This window comes from Capsicum annuum, unplaced genomic scaffold, assembly GCF_002878395.1.
Source record: "Capsicum annuum cultivar UCD-10X-F1 unplaced genomic scaffold, UCD10Xv1.1 ctg1489, whole genome shotgun sequence".
Taxonomy (NCBI): domain Eukaryota; kingdom Viridiplantae; phylum Streptophyta; class Magnoliopsida; order Solanales; family Solanaceae; genus Capsicum; species Capsicum annuum.
The window spans coordinates 2,718,455-2,734,259 of record NW_025820303.1 but is presented as its reverse complement, the minus strand read 5'-3'; the positions used below and the strand labels follow the sequence as shown (position 1 = coordinate 2,734,259).

The 15,805-nt window shown below is 34.9% G+C and overlaps 1 protein-coding gene, 1 long non-coding RNA gene and 1 pseudogene across 2 annotated transcripts; 2 read left to right on the top strand and 1 right to left on the bottom strand.

Annotated features, from left to right (window-relative positions):
• Window positions 1–437: 437 nt before the first annotated feature.
• LOC107852418 lies at window positions 438–4,206 on the top strand (annotated as a pseudogene).
• A 2,091-nt stretch (window positions 4,207–6,297) lies between these two features.
• Window positions 6,298–8,331, top strand: LOC107852414. The gene is made up of 2 exons (XR_001669421.2): window positions 6,298–6,615; window positions 7,805–8,331. It is a non-coding gene; the product is annotated as an uncharacterized LOC107852414 (long non-coding RNA).
• Window positions 8,332–13,515: 5,184 nt separating this feature from the next.
• LOC124890264 lies at window positions 13,516–14,511 on the bottom strand. Its single transcript, XM_047402104.1, has 3 exons — window positions 14,310–14,511; window positions 14,074–14,212; window positions 13,516–13,837 (listed from the first exon to the last, which is right to left on the bottom strand). Exons 1-3 carry the CDS (start codon window positions 14,509–14,511, stop codon window positions 13,516–13,518), a joined length of 663 nt encoding a protein of 220 aa, XP_047258060.1.
• Between the last annotated feature and the right edge of the window lie 1,294 nt (window positions 14,512–15,805).

Sequence of the window (15,805 nt, the reverse complement as noted above, 5' to 3'; positions counted from 1 at the left end):
CTAGTAGTTTCAGACGAGAAAATTAAGTGGGAGTGATAAAAAAGTCTTAAAACAACTTTGACCAACTAAAGTAAAACCTTCATTTAAATTGTGATTAAGTTAATTAAGGGTGTAAAGTATACTTTTTAAATGTTTTTAAATTTTTTAAAAAGTCCTACAACTTCAAATTTCAAATTTTAGAGTTTCCTTTTCTTATCTTTCAATCTTCTTCTCTTTTTTATTCTTCCATTTTCTTCTTCTTATTTTTTTCTGTTTATATAGATTTTCCTCTTCTTCCGTCTTCTCTTTTTTTTTTCTTTCTCTTTTTATTTTGTTCTTCCTTTTTCCTTTTTTAATTTTCATGGACTATTAAAAAAAAAGAATTAAAAAGTTTGAAAAAAAAAATTGATTTTTTTTAAAAATAAATGAAGAAATAATTTAGCACACATTCAGTAACTATGAGAGTTGCTTCTGCAACTACGGCAATTATTGCAACAACTACGATTAATTGTTGCAACAACTACTATTAGTTGTTGTCTTACAACAATTATCGAAGTTATTGTAGAAATTATTCAAGTTGCTGCAACAATTATCGAAGTTGCTGCAGCAACTTCGATACTTAATTTCTGAAAAAAGATCTGATTGTAGGAGAAGCCCACGAAAAAGTGATATTAATGGTAAAAATGGAGGTGGTGGTGTTGGTGGTGACGCCGAATGAGAAGGTGACATTTGTTGTGGTGTTGATAGCGACGGTGGAAGAGGAGAAAGAAGAAAAATAACCGATAGTTGTAGAGGGAGGAAATAATGGTGAATCTAGAAGAGCTGACAATGGTAATGATAGTGATAGTGGAGTAAGAGGAGGTGGCAGCGGTAGGCGGCAACAAAAAAGGTGTGGAGGAGGAGTGGTGGTGATGGTGTAGATATGAGGTAGGGATGTTTGTGTAAATAATAAAACTTGAGGATTTTAAAATTAATGTCATTAACACTAATCTTGTGTCACTCTTTTTTTAGTTTTGAAACCTTTTTGTCACCCTTAATTAATTTGCCCGTCTCAGACTCTGTCTTCGAATCTTATGCCCCCTTCCTGGCTTGCAGTTAAGTAGATTTGAGTTTCTGAGAATCATTTGTTTTAGTTTCTTTTAGCAAGAATTGGTTGTGATTTGAATATTTGTACGTGTGGCGAAGTCATTTGAGTTTATGAATTGGTTCTATATTGCAGCACATCCTTTCTCCAGAAATAGAAAAGAAGAGAACAAGTTCAATAGATTTCACAAAATAAGTTTTCTTGAGAATTCAGTGGCAAGTCAAGGCGTGAGACATGTTGCAAACTGAGGAAATTCTTTAGTATGTTAGTGTTTCTAGGATTGTTTCATATTTTAATTTTTTTAGACTATTGTCGTTGTTTCAGAATTTTGATACGAGATGGATGTTCATTGCTTTGCTTATGTGACAAAGCCGCCACACGTGAGACTGGCCAGCTTTAATTATATCTCTAAAAATTATGGGTCATCTGAGGTAGTTGGTGCTGTTTTTATGCCATTATTATACCAATATTCCTCTCCATGTTACTCATGGGGAAGAAGAAGGCAAAACTGAGAGGTGTTCCGGTTCAAGTTGGTGGTGAAGCAGGTCTTGCAATGCGCAATGCTAAATCAGCCAGGTTAATTGAAGTTCCCTGGGAAGGGGCTAGTACTGTACCAGATTAAAAACATTCATCTGATCGTTGTCTTGGAACTAGAAAACTAGTTAGCAGGGACTTTGTTACTGCAAGTGATGGAAGGAAGTTTGAGAAACTTCACTTGGGGGAGTATCAGTGGGAGTCTTATGGGCAAGTATTTGATCACGCTTGCAACTTCACTTCTGGTCTTATTCATTTTAGTCATGATGTGGGCACTTGTGCTGCTATCTTCACAGAGACTCATCCTGAGTGACTCGTTGCCTTTCAGGTATGCAAGTTGTAGACTAGTACAGTCCCTTATGCTGTGTTCCTAGTTCTTATATTGTGAGATACAACAGTTTTCACAATGAAATTATTGTACTCAGAGATGCTTCCGGTAGAATATTACTGTTGTTACAATTTATGCTTCCTTGGCCGATGATGCACTTATCCATTCATGCAATGAGGTGATCCAGTTTTCTTATTCATTCTGTCTATGCATTTTCCCTTTGCTATTTGATGCGTCATATGACGTGATGAATTGAATTCACTTGTGACCATTGACAGATTCAGGTACCTACATTGATATGCGATGCCAAGCAACTGAAAAAGTGGCTTCTGTTAGTTTGAGCCTGAAAACCGTCAAGAATTTCATCTATTTTGAGGATAACGAGACGGCAACAGATTCCGCACATATTGACAGCTGGAGGGTGTCGTCTTTCTCAGAAGTTGAAAAGCTGGGTAAAAATGGTCCTGTGATCATCTATACAAGTGGCAGTATAGAATTTCCTAAGGTCTGACTCCTACTTTCTATTGATCCATTTCTCCTGATGAACTGGAAGGCAATATAAAAATATGACCACTGTATGTCTCTTTTAGGCTATGGCTAGTTTGTTATTACGGGTTATGCTACCTGAGGCTGATAATATATGGGATTGTTGAATCCATTAAGCTTTGGTTATCAGAGCACTGGTAATTTGTAAATTCAAAAAGTTATCCAGGGTGAGATGCCATTCCAAGAAATAAAAAGAAGAAAGAAAAAAGTGTATTTCGGCTCTGGCATGGTGTCACTTAAACACACCCATAGTGTAGATTGCACTACTTCTTCCTAAATGTCTATCCTTCCACTGATGCTTGTTGCCTTTTTGACCCTTTTTTTAAAACCAGCTGAGTAATTGTGTATTTTATCCTTTTTGATTACGGAAAGACTACTGCTCTTAATTTATTGTTTGTCTATGTTCTATAGGGTGTTTATGATAACTCATGGAAACATTGTGGCCACTTCAGTTTCTGTTAGGATTGTGATTCTAAAACTTGGAAGCGATGATGTCCATTTCGCTTACCGTCCTTTTGCTCACGTATTTGAGTTGGCTTCCGAGGTAACAACTTAGGAGTACATCTTCTGTTTGTTAAGTTTATGTTTTACCTAGCAAATGATTATTGTCGTTCTAAGTGATTGTGCTTTGCAGACTGCAATGTTGACTGCAGGTTCTTGCATTGGTTATGGCTCAGCTCTCACAATGGACGGACACTTCTAACAAAGTCATGAGACCAAGGGAGATGCTACAGCTTTAAAACCTACTTTAATGGCAGAAACTCCAGCCATTCTGGATCATGCTGTTATTAAGAAGGTTTCCACCAACATTCCAGTCTTAGATTCTAGTGAGAAGAGCATAATTAGTTTGAGAACGGGCCTAAATAGATTCAACGGGGACTAATTGTTGTTTATATTTTTCGTGATGCTAGGTTGAGGGGAAGGCAGGTTCTGCCAAGAAACTTTTCCTCATTGCCTTTAACCATCGATTGGCTGCTATGGAAGGCAGCTGGTTTGGAGCTTGGGGTCTAGAGAAACAATTGTAGAATATCATTTTATTTAAAAAGCTGAGGGCTGTGCTTGGAGGAGATATCCGTTTCATGCTTTGTGGTGGTACTCCTCTATCAGGAGATACTCAAAGATTTATCAACATTTGTATGTGGGGTAATTCTTCTCACTCCTGATGCTGGTCTTTATTATCCATTCTGTATACGTTCTCTTGCTTGCAAAGATATCTGCTCCTAGTATGACTTGCCTGTGGTTAAGCTACAAATTTGACAAATGTTTTTAATTTAAAATTTTTTGTGACAACTTGCTGTACAGCTCCTATTGGTCAAGGGTATGGCTTGACAGAGACATTTGCTGGAGCTGCTTTCTCTGAGTGGCATGATCCTTCCGTGCTTATTTAGTTGACAAAATGGTAACATTTGCTAAATGGATAGCCTGGTTTGGATATAGAGTTCATTTGAGAGCATCAACTGCAATCATTCATCTATAAAATAAGCACGGAAATATCGTTATGAAACTATATTAGCAAGTTGTTCTGAATAGATATAATCTGGGGAAATCTTTATAAAAGATCAATATTTCGCATTAACTTCATATCTGTTAGTTTCTACCTTTTCCTTCCCTTTATATTTTTGACAATCCTGCAGGTTTCTGTAGAAACTATGCTTTCAGTCTTCTGATACCATCTTCTGTTGTATGCCATGAGAACGTGAGGATAATTTCATTTTTTTGGTCAAGGTTTTAGGCAAAGCACATGTCTTTGTTTTCTAAAAGGAGAAAAAATAAGCACGGAACTACAAATAATTTATACAGTAAAGTTAATGAATTAGAGACGTGCAAGAAAATTTTTCTGTTTATTAATGTCCTTTTTTTAGTTTTTCTCTTTTTTCACGACTTATGATTTCTCTGATAAACAACAAACTTTCCAACAAGGCAAGACAAAAGAGGAAAATCAGGAGAAACTAAAGAGGACATCAGCCTCTCATACACCAAATTATTCTTGTTTCTGGAAAACTCTCCAATGAGCCAGCATGCACCTTCATACATCTCCCACTTTAGTGGTCCCAATTGTCAACTCTGCCAAGAGCCTTCTCCACTTTGTGATAATGAATATCTTACGGGTTGGATTAACGTGACTCTTTTAGGATGTTATCTATTTTGTAGAAACCCTCAATGTTTGACTCTTTTAGGATGTTATCCATTTTGTAGAAACCCTCGATGTTGATAATCTTTTTTGTGTTTTGTCAATGTTTATTTATCAAACCAATGACTTCAAAATTTCACCAAAATTTTTTATTTCTCATTTTTTGTTTTTAACCACTCCAATCCCTCCATCCTGTCCTACTCCGCCCCCACCATACGAGGTTCGATCAACAGCCCATACCGGAGACACATGCTAAAGGATAGGGCACACAATAAAGACCTAATGGTTACGCTTGTAATGTTCTACCACTAGAATAATCCTCACTCGTCAAGTTGTGTCTTCCATGAATGAAGCTTCGTAATTGTAGTTGATCCATTTAATTAGAAGCTCAACCTAAATTTCTGTGGTAGATTATGTCCTTTTCTTTAAAGGAAAAAAACTGAGAACCACTATCTAGTCTTCTTATGAATTCTACACAAGGAACTAGTTTCACATTATTCAGTGTTACTTAGATTAAAGTGTCTAGATTGCGTTGTCAGGGTATTTATAGTTGCTCTTTCCTCACATATATAATTTATTGTACTTAAACTATGTTGCATAAGTTGAATTTAAATGGAGAAACATGGTCCAAGAAGCGATCGATAGTCGTGAAAGTTCCAGTTGTTCTTAAACATGGTCTCGGTTATAGATTGTGAAACTTAAACAATCTAATTGAAATCCGAAACAACTTTAGGTTTGTGGAACTTAATGATTTTCAGAGAAACGTCATAGTACATTAATCAAGAAAACATATATGGATCCATGATGTTTTCTTGAATTATCTTTAGTGGGATGACTGAATTTTAGGTGAAATTTATTTCTTTTCTTTGCATTGTGCTCTCTCTCACATTATTTGCTAAAAATAAATGTGGATTGCAGTTGAGAGTGGACCAGTTTCTTAAGGCTACTTTATACTCCAATTACGCAGTGTGTATGTATATAGCCAAAAATTTTATTTTCTTGATGTATAACAATGAAGATATAATGAGATATTTATAGGAGGAGGGTGATTGCACAAGCATGACATAAGTATGATGCATGTCATACGTGCAGGTCTCATTCATGCACGTGTGACAAGTTTCATCCATGAACTTATTAATATGTCAAGTGACACCTCTTATGCATGCTTTGGTAAGTGTTCGCCGTGCAAGATCCTTCTCTGAATGTGCGACACGTCCACTATGCATGGTGCATGTCATGCAATGTGATACATGTCACATTGATCAATCATGTTCACATGTGTCACACTGATCAATATGTTCACATGTCACATTTCTCAGCCACGTCCACGTGGGAGAAGGTATGGTATATATCTCAATTATTAAGTGGATTTAGTAAATTAAAAAGGCTAATTAAAGAATATAGATGAAAACTTATAGGATAACTTCTAAGGATATTAAGCAAATTCCCACTTAAAAGCGGAGAATTAAATCGGCATTTCATAATTTGGAGGTGACCATGTACAATAAAGTGGGTGAGAAATGTGACACGTATCAGCATGGTTGGTTAAAGTGACACGTATCACGTCGCATGCATGTGCTACACATGGTGGAGTTGTGTGTCACAAGCAGGGAAGGGTCTTGCATATTTGCGACTTATTGTCAAAGCACGCATAAAAAAAGTCACTTAGCTTGACACACTGGCAAGTGCATGGATGACACTTATCACTCATGCATGAATGCGGTTTGCATGTGTGACATTTATCACACTTATGTTGCGATTCCACAATCATCCTTCTTCTATAAATAGTTCACCATGACTTTATTGTTACACATCGAAAAAGAGTATTTTCAGCTATGTACATCTACTCTTGGCAGTATAAAGTAGCCTTAGAACTGGTCCTCTCTCAACTACAATTCTCTGTCATTCCCATCAAATAGCGTGAGAAAGATTGCAGTGCAAAGAAGAGAGATTAGTTTCTTCTAAACTTCAACCATTTTGCTAAAGATAATTCAATAAACATCATAAATTCAGGTATGTTTAATTTATTTAATTAATGAAATATATTGTGAAAATTATTAACTTCCACAATCTAAAGTCATGTCAAATTTCATTAGATTATGTAAGTTTCACAATCAATAATCGAGAGAAAATCCTAACTTAAACTTATAATGTAATAAAAAACGAATCTAGTACTTCGAGAACATTAAGTGAGAGTTGTTCCATATTCCTCTAGGGAAATAACTCAACACTGAACCAAGTGCACAATTCAAACTTTTTGAAATCTGAAAAACTACAGATGAGACTAGATCAATTATATAGTAATATGCACATAAATACCTAGTTTGGCAGAACATGTGTTTATGTGTGCCTAAAGTACTTAAGAAAATCCATCCCAGTATGTTACCTCTGGATCCATTCCTCCTCACACTAAAAACTAATGGAGAAGGAAACTTAGAAAGTGAATATGTGTAATTTGAGACTTTGGCACATTACCATTAATTCGAGAGTAAAATAATGTTGCGGGATTAATCATTAGCTTTTGGTATTGAGGCCTCTACAGAAATAAATGGCAACATTTTGGTTATTTCTCTTGGGTATTTAGTTTGTTATTCAAACCTTTTTATCCTACTTTGATACTCTAGATTTAATTGAAAATAACTATGAAAAGTTGGGACAACCCTAGTGCTGTTAGAGGTACTAATGATCAAGTTGTGTTGATTCGATCACTTGCACCGACTTATGAATTTAGAGTTCATTACAAATGGCTATCTATAGGAACACCAACTATACATTAATACTACACTGTAAAGGTGAGAATAAAAATATGTTCTGTGTGATTCTGGTAAAGACATGCCAACAAAGGTTTTTGAGGAAAACAAAAAACATGGCACACCAAAACACAATCAAATAAAAAGAAAAAGTAGTATTGGCATGATACTTAAGACAAATGCCGCAACTGAACCAAATGTTTTCATTGTTATTGTCACCAAATCTCCTTATTTCAGAAATTCAAAAAAAAAAAAAAGCTCCATTTTTAAAGATCTCATAAAGTTTTCGGAGAAACTAATGGCAAGTGGAGGCGTGAGACATGTTTTGATTTTGATGAACAAGCTTAAGACATCTGTGTCCCTATGTTGGTCCTAAGTTGCCTAACCTATAACACATCATGAGATTCTCTGTTTCAATTTTACATATATTTACTCTGATTTTTCAAGAACAGGGTCGAATAGTGGCTGCTATTGCTATGAGATTTCAATCGCAGAAATAAAAAAAAGAAGAGAAGTTCAATTTCATGATGAAATTTCTGACAGTGCTCTTGAGAATTTAGTGGCAAGTGAAGGCGTATTGTTGCTTCAGAATTTTGATATGAGATTCTAATATGGACGTTCATTGTTTAAGATCTTAATTTTGATTGAAGGTCTTTTCGCATAAAAGTTATCTTATTCCAACTCATTTAGCTTTTTCCCACCTTTTAACTCAGCCCAACTTTCCCATTTAACACCCACAAGCTTCCAATGAAGCTTTGTAACTGTAGTTGAATAATTTAGAAGCTCACCATAGGTGTGTGAGCTATATTGTACTTTGTGATAACAATTAACATACACCTGAAAGATATAGTTAGTGTGTGAGTATGAATGTGTAAAGACTCACACTTACAATGACACTTTTTGGATGTTATCCGTTTATAAATTGTTGATGTGTAAATGTACAAGTGATTCTTTGAAGAGAAAGCAAATATTGTAGAAACCCTTGATGTTGATGCAATTTTGTTTGGGTTTTGTCAAAGTTTCTTTAGTTGAGTTTCACAAAAAAAGTTTATCTCTCTCCTTTTCTCAACTACCCTAGCTTCTCCAACACACATCTTGTCCCTACTCCACCCCAACCCACTACTGGAAACATGTTGCTACTCCTTCACAAATGGGGACTTTGGAAAGAAACATAATAACACAGAGACATAATGTTTGCAATTATAATGTTCTCACATTAGAATATTCGTCACTCATCAAGTTATGTCTTCCATGAAATTATGAAGCTTTGTAAATACAGTTGATCCATGTCGAAGCTTAAACTAAATATTTGATGTATCTTATTTGTACTTTGTCATAATGAGTTTCTTTTGGGTATGGTAATATGTTACCCTTTTTGGATGTTTTCCATTTGCACATAGTTAATGTGTGGAGGTACAAGTGGTTCTTTAAAGGGGGGAAAACAAGAACTTCTATCTTGCCTTCTTATGAATTGCACTCAAGGAACTAGTTTCACATTCAATGTTACTTAGTTTCAGGTGTCTAGGATTGCGTTATCTGTGTCCTTAATAGTTTTTCTTTCCTCATATATATAATTTATTGTACTTGAACTATGTTGCATAAGCTGAATTTAAATAGAGAAACATGGTTTAAAAGTCATTCTACTGATAGTCGTGGAAGTCCCCGTTGGTCTTAATCATGATCTCGACTCGATTATAGATTGTGAAACTTAAACAATCTAATTGATATCCAAAATGACTTTATGATCATGGGACTTTATGATTTTCCAAATACATCATATTATATTAATCAAAAAAGCATACATGGATTCATGATGTTTTCTTGAATTATCATTAGTGGAATGATTGAACTTTAGGATAAACTGATTTTTCTTCTTTGCACTTTGTTTTTTCTCTCGTTTTTTGATTGGAATAACCATAAGTGCAATTTAGAGAGGACCAGTTTCTTAAGGTTATCTTATGGCCCAATTACACATAAAGTATATGTATATAGCTAAAATATTATTTTTACACATAAAGTATATGTATATAGCTAAAATATTATTTTTCTGACGTATAATATTAAAGTTATAATAAGCTATAACACACAAGGATGATTGCGCAAGCACGATATAAGCATGATGTGTCTCACACATGCAAATCTCATTCATGCATGTTTGACAAGTGTCATTCATGGATTTTGCAATGTGTCAAGTGACACGTCTTATGCATACTTTGACAAGTGCTAGCCATCCAAGATCACTCTAGATATGTGATACATGTCCACTATGCATGATGCGTGTCATGCAATGTGACACGTGTCACACTTACCTATCATTTTGACATGTGTCACATTTCTTAGCCATACGGGATAATATAAGATATATATCTCATTAATTTAGTAGGATAATTAAATAGTGAGGGCTAATTAAAGGATATTGGTTTAAACTTATAGGTTAACTTTTAAGACAATGAAGCAACTTCCCACTTTGATGGGAGGTGGAGAATGAATGGCTATTTTATAATTTGGAGGTGTTCATGTACGATAAAAATGTGACACGTGTCACCATGATTGGTTAGAATGATACGTCTTATGTTGCATGATATGTGCTACACTTGATGAACATGTGTTGTATATTAGGGAGAGGTCTTGCATATCTACCACTTGTCAAAGCATGCATAAGAAGTGTTATTTGACATATTTGGAAGCATATGGATGTCACTCATGCATGAAAGTGGTTTGCATGTGTGGCATGTGTCACACTTATGTTAAATAGCTCAGTGTTACTTTATTCTGACACATCAAGCAAAGTACTTTTCAGCTATATGTATCTACTTTATGAGTAATTGGACTATAAAGTATCCTTAAGAAATTGAGCCTCTCTCAACTGCAATTCTCTATTATTCTAATCAAATAGCGTGTGAAAGATCGCAATGCAAAAGAGAGAAATCAGTTTCTCCTAAATTTTAATTATTTTACTAATGATATTAAGAAAACAATATGAATTCGGATATGTTTTCTTGATTAATGTAATATGATTTTTTTGTGTAAATCATTAAGTTTCACTATCTAAAGTCATGTTATATATACGTATATATATGTATGTATGGATATTCAAAGGTAAGTTTACTATTTTTAGAACATTCAGGAGAGTTGTTCTCTATTCCTCTAGGTAGATAATACTAAACCAAGTACACAATTAAACCTTTTTGAAACATGGGAGTGATAGGGAGAATTATGTAAAGGAGAAAATAATAGCTGGAAACTTTCATAAATTTACTTCTGAACTTCAAAGCCTATATATAGGCAAACACTTAACAGAGTACTTTCACTAAAACAGGACACACAGCAGTCCACGTTAACTCATGTCTCCTAACAGAAACATAACACATTACTCCACTAATTATTAGAAATCAGTAAAACATGCAATTGACTCAACTTAAAATATTAAAACTCCTAAAGACTAAGTCAAAGTAACAGACTAAAAATTCCAACAATTCCCCCTTAAACTGATGTTTGCTAACAGTCAGTTTACATCTTTGATTGTGTCGATGTCTAGCAGACTTCTATGTTTCATAAATGACTCTGTCTTTAGGGCCTTGGTGAAAATATCGACAACTTGATCTTCACTCGTGCAGTAAATTAGATCAAATGTTCCATTATTGCTAAGATCTTGCAAGAAGTAAAACTTCACATCAATGTGCTTGCTTCTTTCACGTAGCACTGGATTCTTGGATAGTTGAATTACTGAATCGTTGTCACAATAGATCTTGGTAGCTTCTGATTGTTTGAATTTCAACTCATCTAGAATTCTCCTCAACCAAATAGCTTGACAAGAACAAGCACAAGCAACAATAAACTTGGCTTCTGTAGTAGACAAAGTGACGATTGGTTGCTTCTTAGCTAACCATGAAATAGCACCAGTCCCAAACATAAAAACATAACCTAAAGTACTTTTTCTGTCATCTTGATCACCAGCATAATCACTATCAGTAAATCCAAAAAGATTGAACTTTTCACTCTTCTTATAAAATAACCCAAAATCTCTCTTTCCTTACAAGTAATGGAGAATTCTCTTAGCTGCCGACAAATGCATTTCTGTGGGATTCTTCATGTACCTACTGATTAAACTCATAGAGTACATTATGTCAGGCCTTGTAGCAGTGAGATACATCAAGTTGCCTATGATTTGTTTGTAAAGTATGCTATCAACCTTCTTCTCAGTATGATCTTTGTATTGCTTTAAACCAAGTTCAGCAAGAGTGTTAACTGGATTGCAATCCATCATCTGAAATTTGTCAAGAATTTTCCCTACATATTTCTTCTGAGAAATAAAAATCTCTTTATCAGATTACACCACCTCTATGTCAAGAAACTAACGCATCAATCTGAGGTCGGATATTTCAAACTCATCCATCATCGACTTCTTAAATTCTTCAAACATGACTCACAATTTCCAGTAAAAATAAGATCATCAACATACAAGAAAATAATGAGCATCTTCCTTGATCCCCAATCTTATAAATAATGTATGCTCATAAGGACATTTTGAAAAATCAACTTTGAGAAAATACCCCTCAATTAGATTATACCAAACCCAAGGAGCTTGTTTTAGACCATAAAGGGTCTTTTTCAATTTGTAAACCTTATGCTCATTTCCAATTTTAACATAACCAAGGGGTTGTTCAACAAATACCTGTTCCTCCAAGTACCCATGTAGTAATGCCGACTTAATATCTAGTTGGGAAATAGGCCAAGACTTCTGAGCTGCCAATGCTATAACCAATCTGATTGTATCATGCCTAGCAACGGGAGAAAATACTTAGGTATAATCGATCCCATATTGTTTCTTGTATCCCTTAGCTACTAAACGTGACTTGTACTTGTCTACTTCGCCATTTTCCTTTAAGTTCATTTGGAACACCCACTTCACTTCAATAGTTTTCTGTCCATTTAGAAGATTGAATAACTCCCAAGTATCATTTCGTTCAATGATATCAATTTCATCGTCCATTGTTTTTCTCCAATTTTCTTCCTTCACAGCACTCTCAAAAGAGGTAGGATTGCCAATCTGAAAACAAAGCAAAGTGGGTTATTGGATCTTCAATTCCAGTTACCTTATAATCTTTCATCTAATTAGGCCTTCTTCTAACACGACCAACAATTTGACTTGCTTCTTTATTTGCCACAGCAACTATTGGTGGTGTTGTGGGAGTTGCATCTGAAGAATTTTCCAGTGTGCAGGGTGCTGAAAATTACTCTTGTTTAGCTTCATAATCAAAAAGGATCTGGGTAGGCTGCTACCTATTCCAATCCCAAGTCTTTTCCTCACCAAACGTAACATCCCTACTGATAATAATCCTGTTTGTCAATGGATTAAATAGTTTATATGCTTTGGAAGACTCACTTACACCAAGAAAAACACATTTTTCAGCCTTATCATCAAGTTTTTTTCTCCTCTCATCTGGGACATGAGCATATGCGATGCATCCAAATTCTAAAATAATTCACTGTTGGTTTTCTCCCACTCCATGCTTCCTTCGATGTCATATTTTTAATAGAAAAAGTTGGGCTTCTATTTAAAATATGAATACTTCAATTTATTGACTCTAGCCAGAAAGTTTTTGGAATATTTTCTCTTGCTAACAAGTTTCTCAACATGTTGAGGATGGTTCTGTTTTTCCTTTCCAATACACCATTCTGTTGTGGTGTATACGCAACTATAAGCTCTCTCCAAATGCCATACTCTATACAAAAAACTTTGAATTTTTCTGAACAATATTCACCACCACGATCAGTTCAAAGAGCCTTAATGACTTTTCATGATTGATTTTTCAAACGAACTTTGAAGCTTTTAAATGTCGAAAAAACTTCAGATTTTTCTTACAAATAATAGACCCATGTTTTTCTTGAAAAATCATCAATAAATGTGATTAAATATCGCTTACCTCCATTTGACGTTGGGCTTATCAGACCACAAAGATCTAAATGAACCAACTCCAAGACATCCTTGGCTCTCCGTGACTTCCCTTTCGGAAATTGCGAACGTGGTTGTTTTCTAACAACACATTCTTCACAAATTTTGGAAGAAACAGCGATTTGTGGAAGACCTATGACCATGTTTTTCTGTTGGGGTGTCTTCAACCCTCCAAAAACTCAAGTGACCATACCAAAAATGCCACAATCATGAGGAATCTTTTGTTTCAACCATCAAACAAGATTTAATGTTATCAATCTTTAGTGGAAATAATCTTTTGGAGCTCATTTGAACTACCGCAATAGCTCCTCTCACGGGATCATAAATTTCACACTTACCTTTCTTCATAGTGATGATATAACCCTTTTCTTGCAACTGACCAGCACTACGTAAATTAGCTTTCAAGTCAGGAACATACAATACATCAGAGATTGTTTCCACAAAACTATTCTTGGTTTTAATCCTGATATCACCTTTTCCCATCACTTCCACAGCTGAACAATCACCAAATGATACAGTAGAACGCAAACTATCATTTAAAGATGAAAAAGAAAATTTGCATCCACACATATGGTTACTGCATCCGAAATTTACATACCAAATATCAGTCAGGTATTTTGTTCTGTCATGGACAGCCATCAACAAAGTTCCTGCTTCCTTATTTTCAACAAAATTTGCACTTTCTTATTTTTCTTGATCATTAGGTAGTCTAGTGTAACAATCTGATGCATAATGACCAAATTTGTGACATCTATAACAGTCTACCTTGGATTTGTCATGGTCTCGACCTCTACCTTCAGATTGATCAATATTGGCTTTGAAATTCCTGCTAAAATCCCTACCTCCAAGATCTCTTCTTCCTCCTTCTCTTTCTCTGCCTCTACCTCTACCTCTTCCTTTTTCTCTATTATTGGTCGAATAAGTATCAGTAGAAGCCTTCACCGTTTGCTCCTGTACTCTAAAACTTTTGGTCATCTTTTATTCATGAACTAGCAAAGAACTTTGCAATTCATCAAGAGATAGTTCATCTATATCTTTTGACTCTTCAATTAACCAGACAACATAATTATATTTTGATGTCAGAGAGCGCAAAATATTCTCCACAATGGATACTTCGTCCATCTTCTCACCGTGGAAGTGTATTTTATTGGTGTTCTCCATTGTTCTAGCACAGTAACTCAATACAGATTCTCCTTCTTTCATTTGTAAAGTTTCAAAATCTCTTCTCGAAGCTGTGCACGCTTCACTCTGGCAGTGCCTTGGTACTTTTTCTTTATGGAATCCCAAATATCCTTAGAAGTTTCTTTGCAAAGAATAGTTTCTAGAATGGGACGATCGATAGCCTGAAAGAGATAATTCTTCGCTTTCAAATCTTTTAGCTTTCTCGTTTCCAACTCATCCTTTTGAGCATTCGTCAATGTTTTACCTTCTATCGGAATTCTGATGCTGTCCTCAACAATTGGCCAGTACTCCTTAGATCGTAAGAAATTCTCCATCAGCATGCTCCAATGATCATAATGACCATCAAAGTGAGGAATTGTTGTTTACACTAAATTAATTTCAGTAGCCATCTGATAAGGAAAAAAGAAATTATATGTGGCTGTTCACTTGTTTTCCCTCTTACTATAACCTAGCTCGGATACCTCTGATAGGGAGAATATAAGATACGTAAAAGAGAAAATAATAGCTGGAAACTTTGATAAATTTATTTCTGAACTTCAAAGCCTATATATAGGCAAACGCTTAACAGAGTACTTTCACTAAAACAACACACACATCAGTCCACGTTAACTCATGACTCCTAACAGAAACATAACACATTACTCCACTAATTAATAGAAATCAGTAAAACATACGATTGACTCAACTTAAAATATTAAAACTCCTAAAGACTAGGTCAAAGTAATAGACTAAAATTTCTAACAGGGAGACTACAGATAATATTATATTAATTCTAGGAATATGCACATGAATACCTAGTTTGGCATAAGACATAGCCTTAATTAGTTGACAAATCCATCCTGGTTATAACCTATGCATCCATTCCTCCTCACTGTGAAAACCAATGGAGAAGCAAACTTTGAAAGCAAATATGTCTAATTTGAGACCTATGACACATTATCACTAATTTGAGAGTAAAATCAAGTTGCAGAATTAAGAATTAGCTTTTGGTATTAATGCTGCTAAAGAAATGAATGGCAAAAATTTGGTTATTTCTATCGAGTATTTAGTTTGTGATTTAAACCTACTTATCCTTCTTTGATACTATAATTTTAATTGAAAATAACTATGAAAAGTTGGGACAAACCTAGTGCTATTAGAGGTACTAATGATCAAGTGTTGATTCGCTCACATCAACTTATGAATTTAGAGTTCATTACTGCATCTGAATCTCCTTCACTGATTACGATGATTAGGAGACTGCTACTTATTTTTGAAGAGTTAGTGGTTACAACACTCACGATTACAGAGAATAATTACATTGATGCATACATAC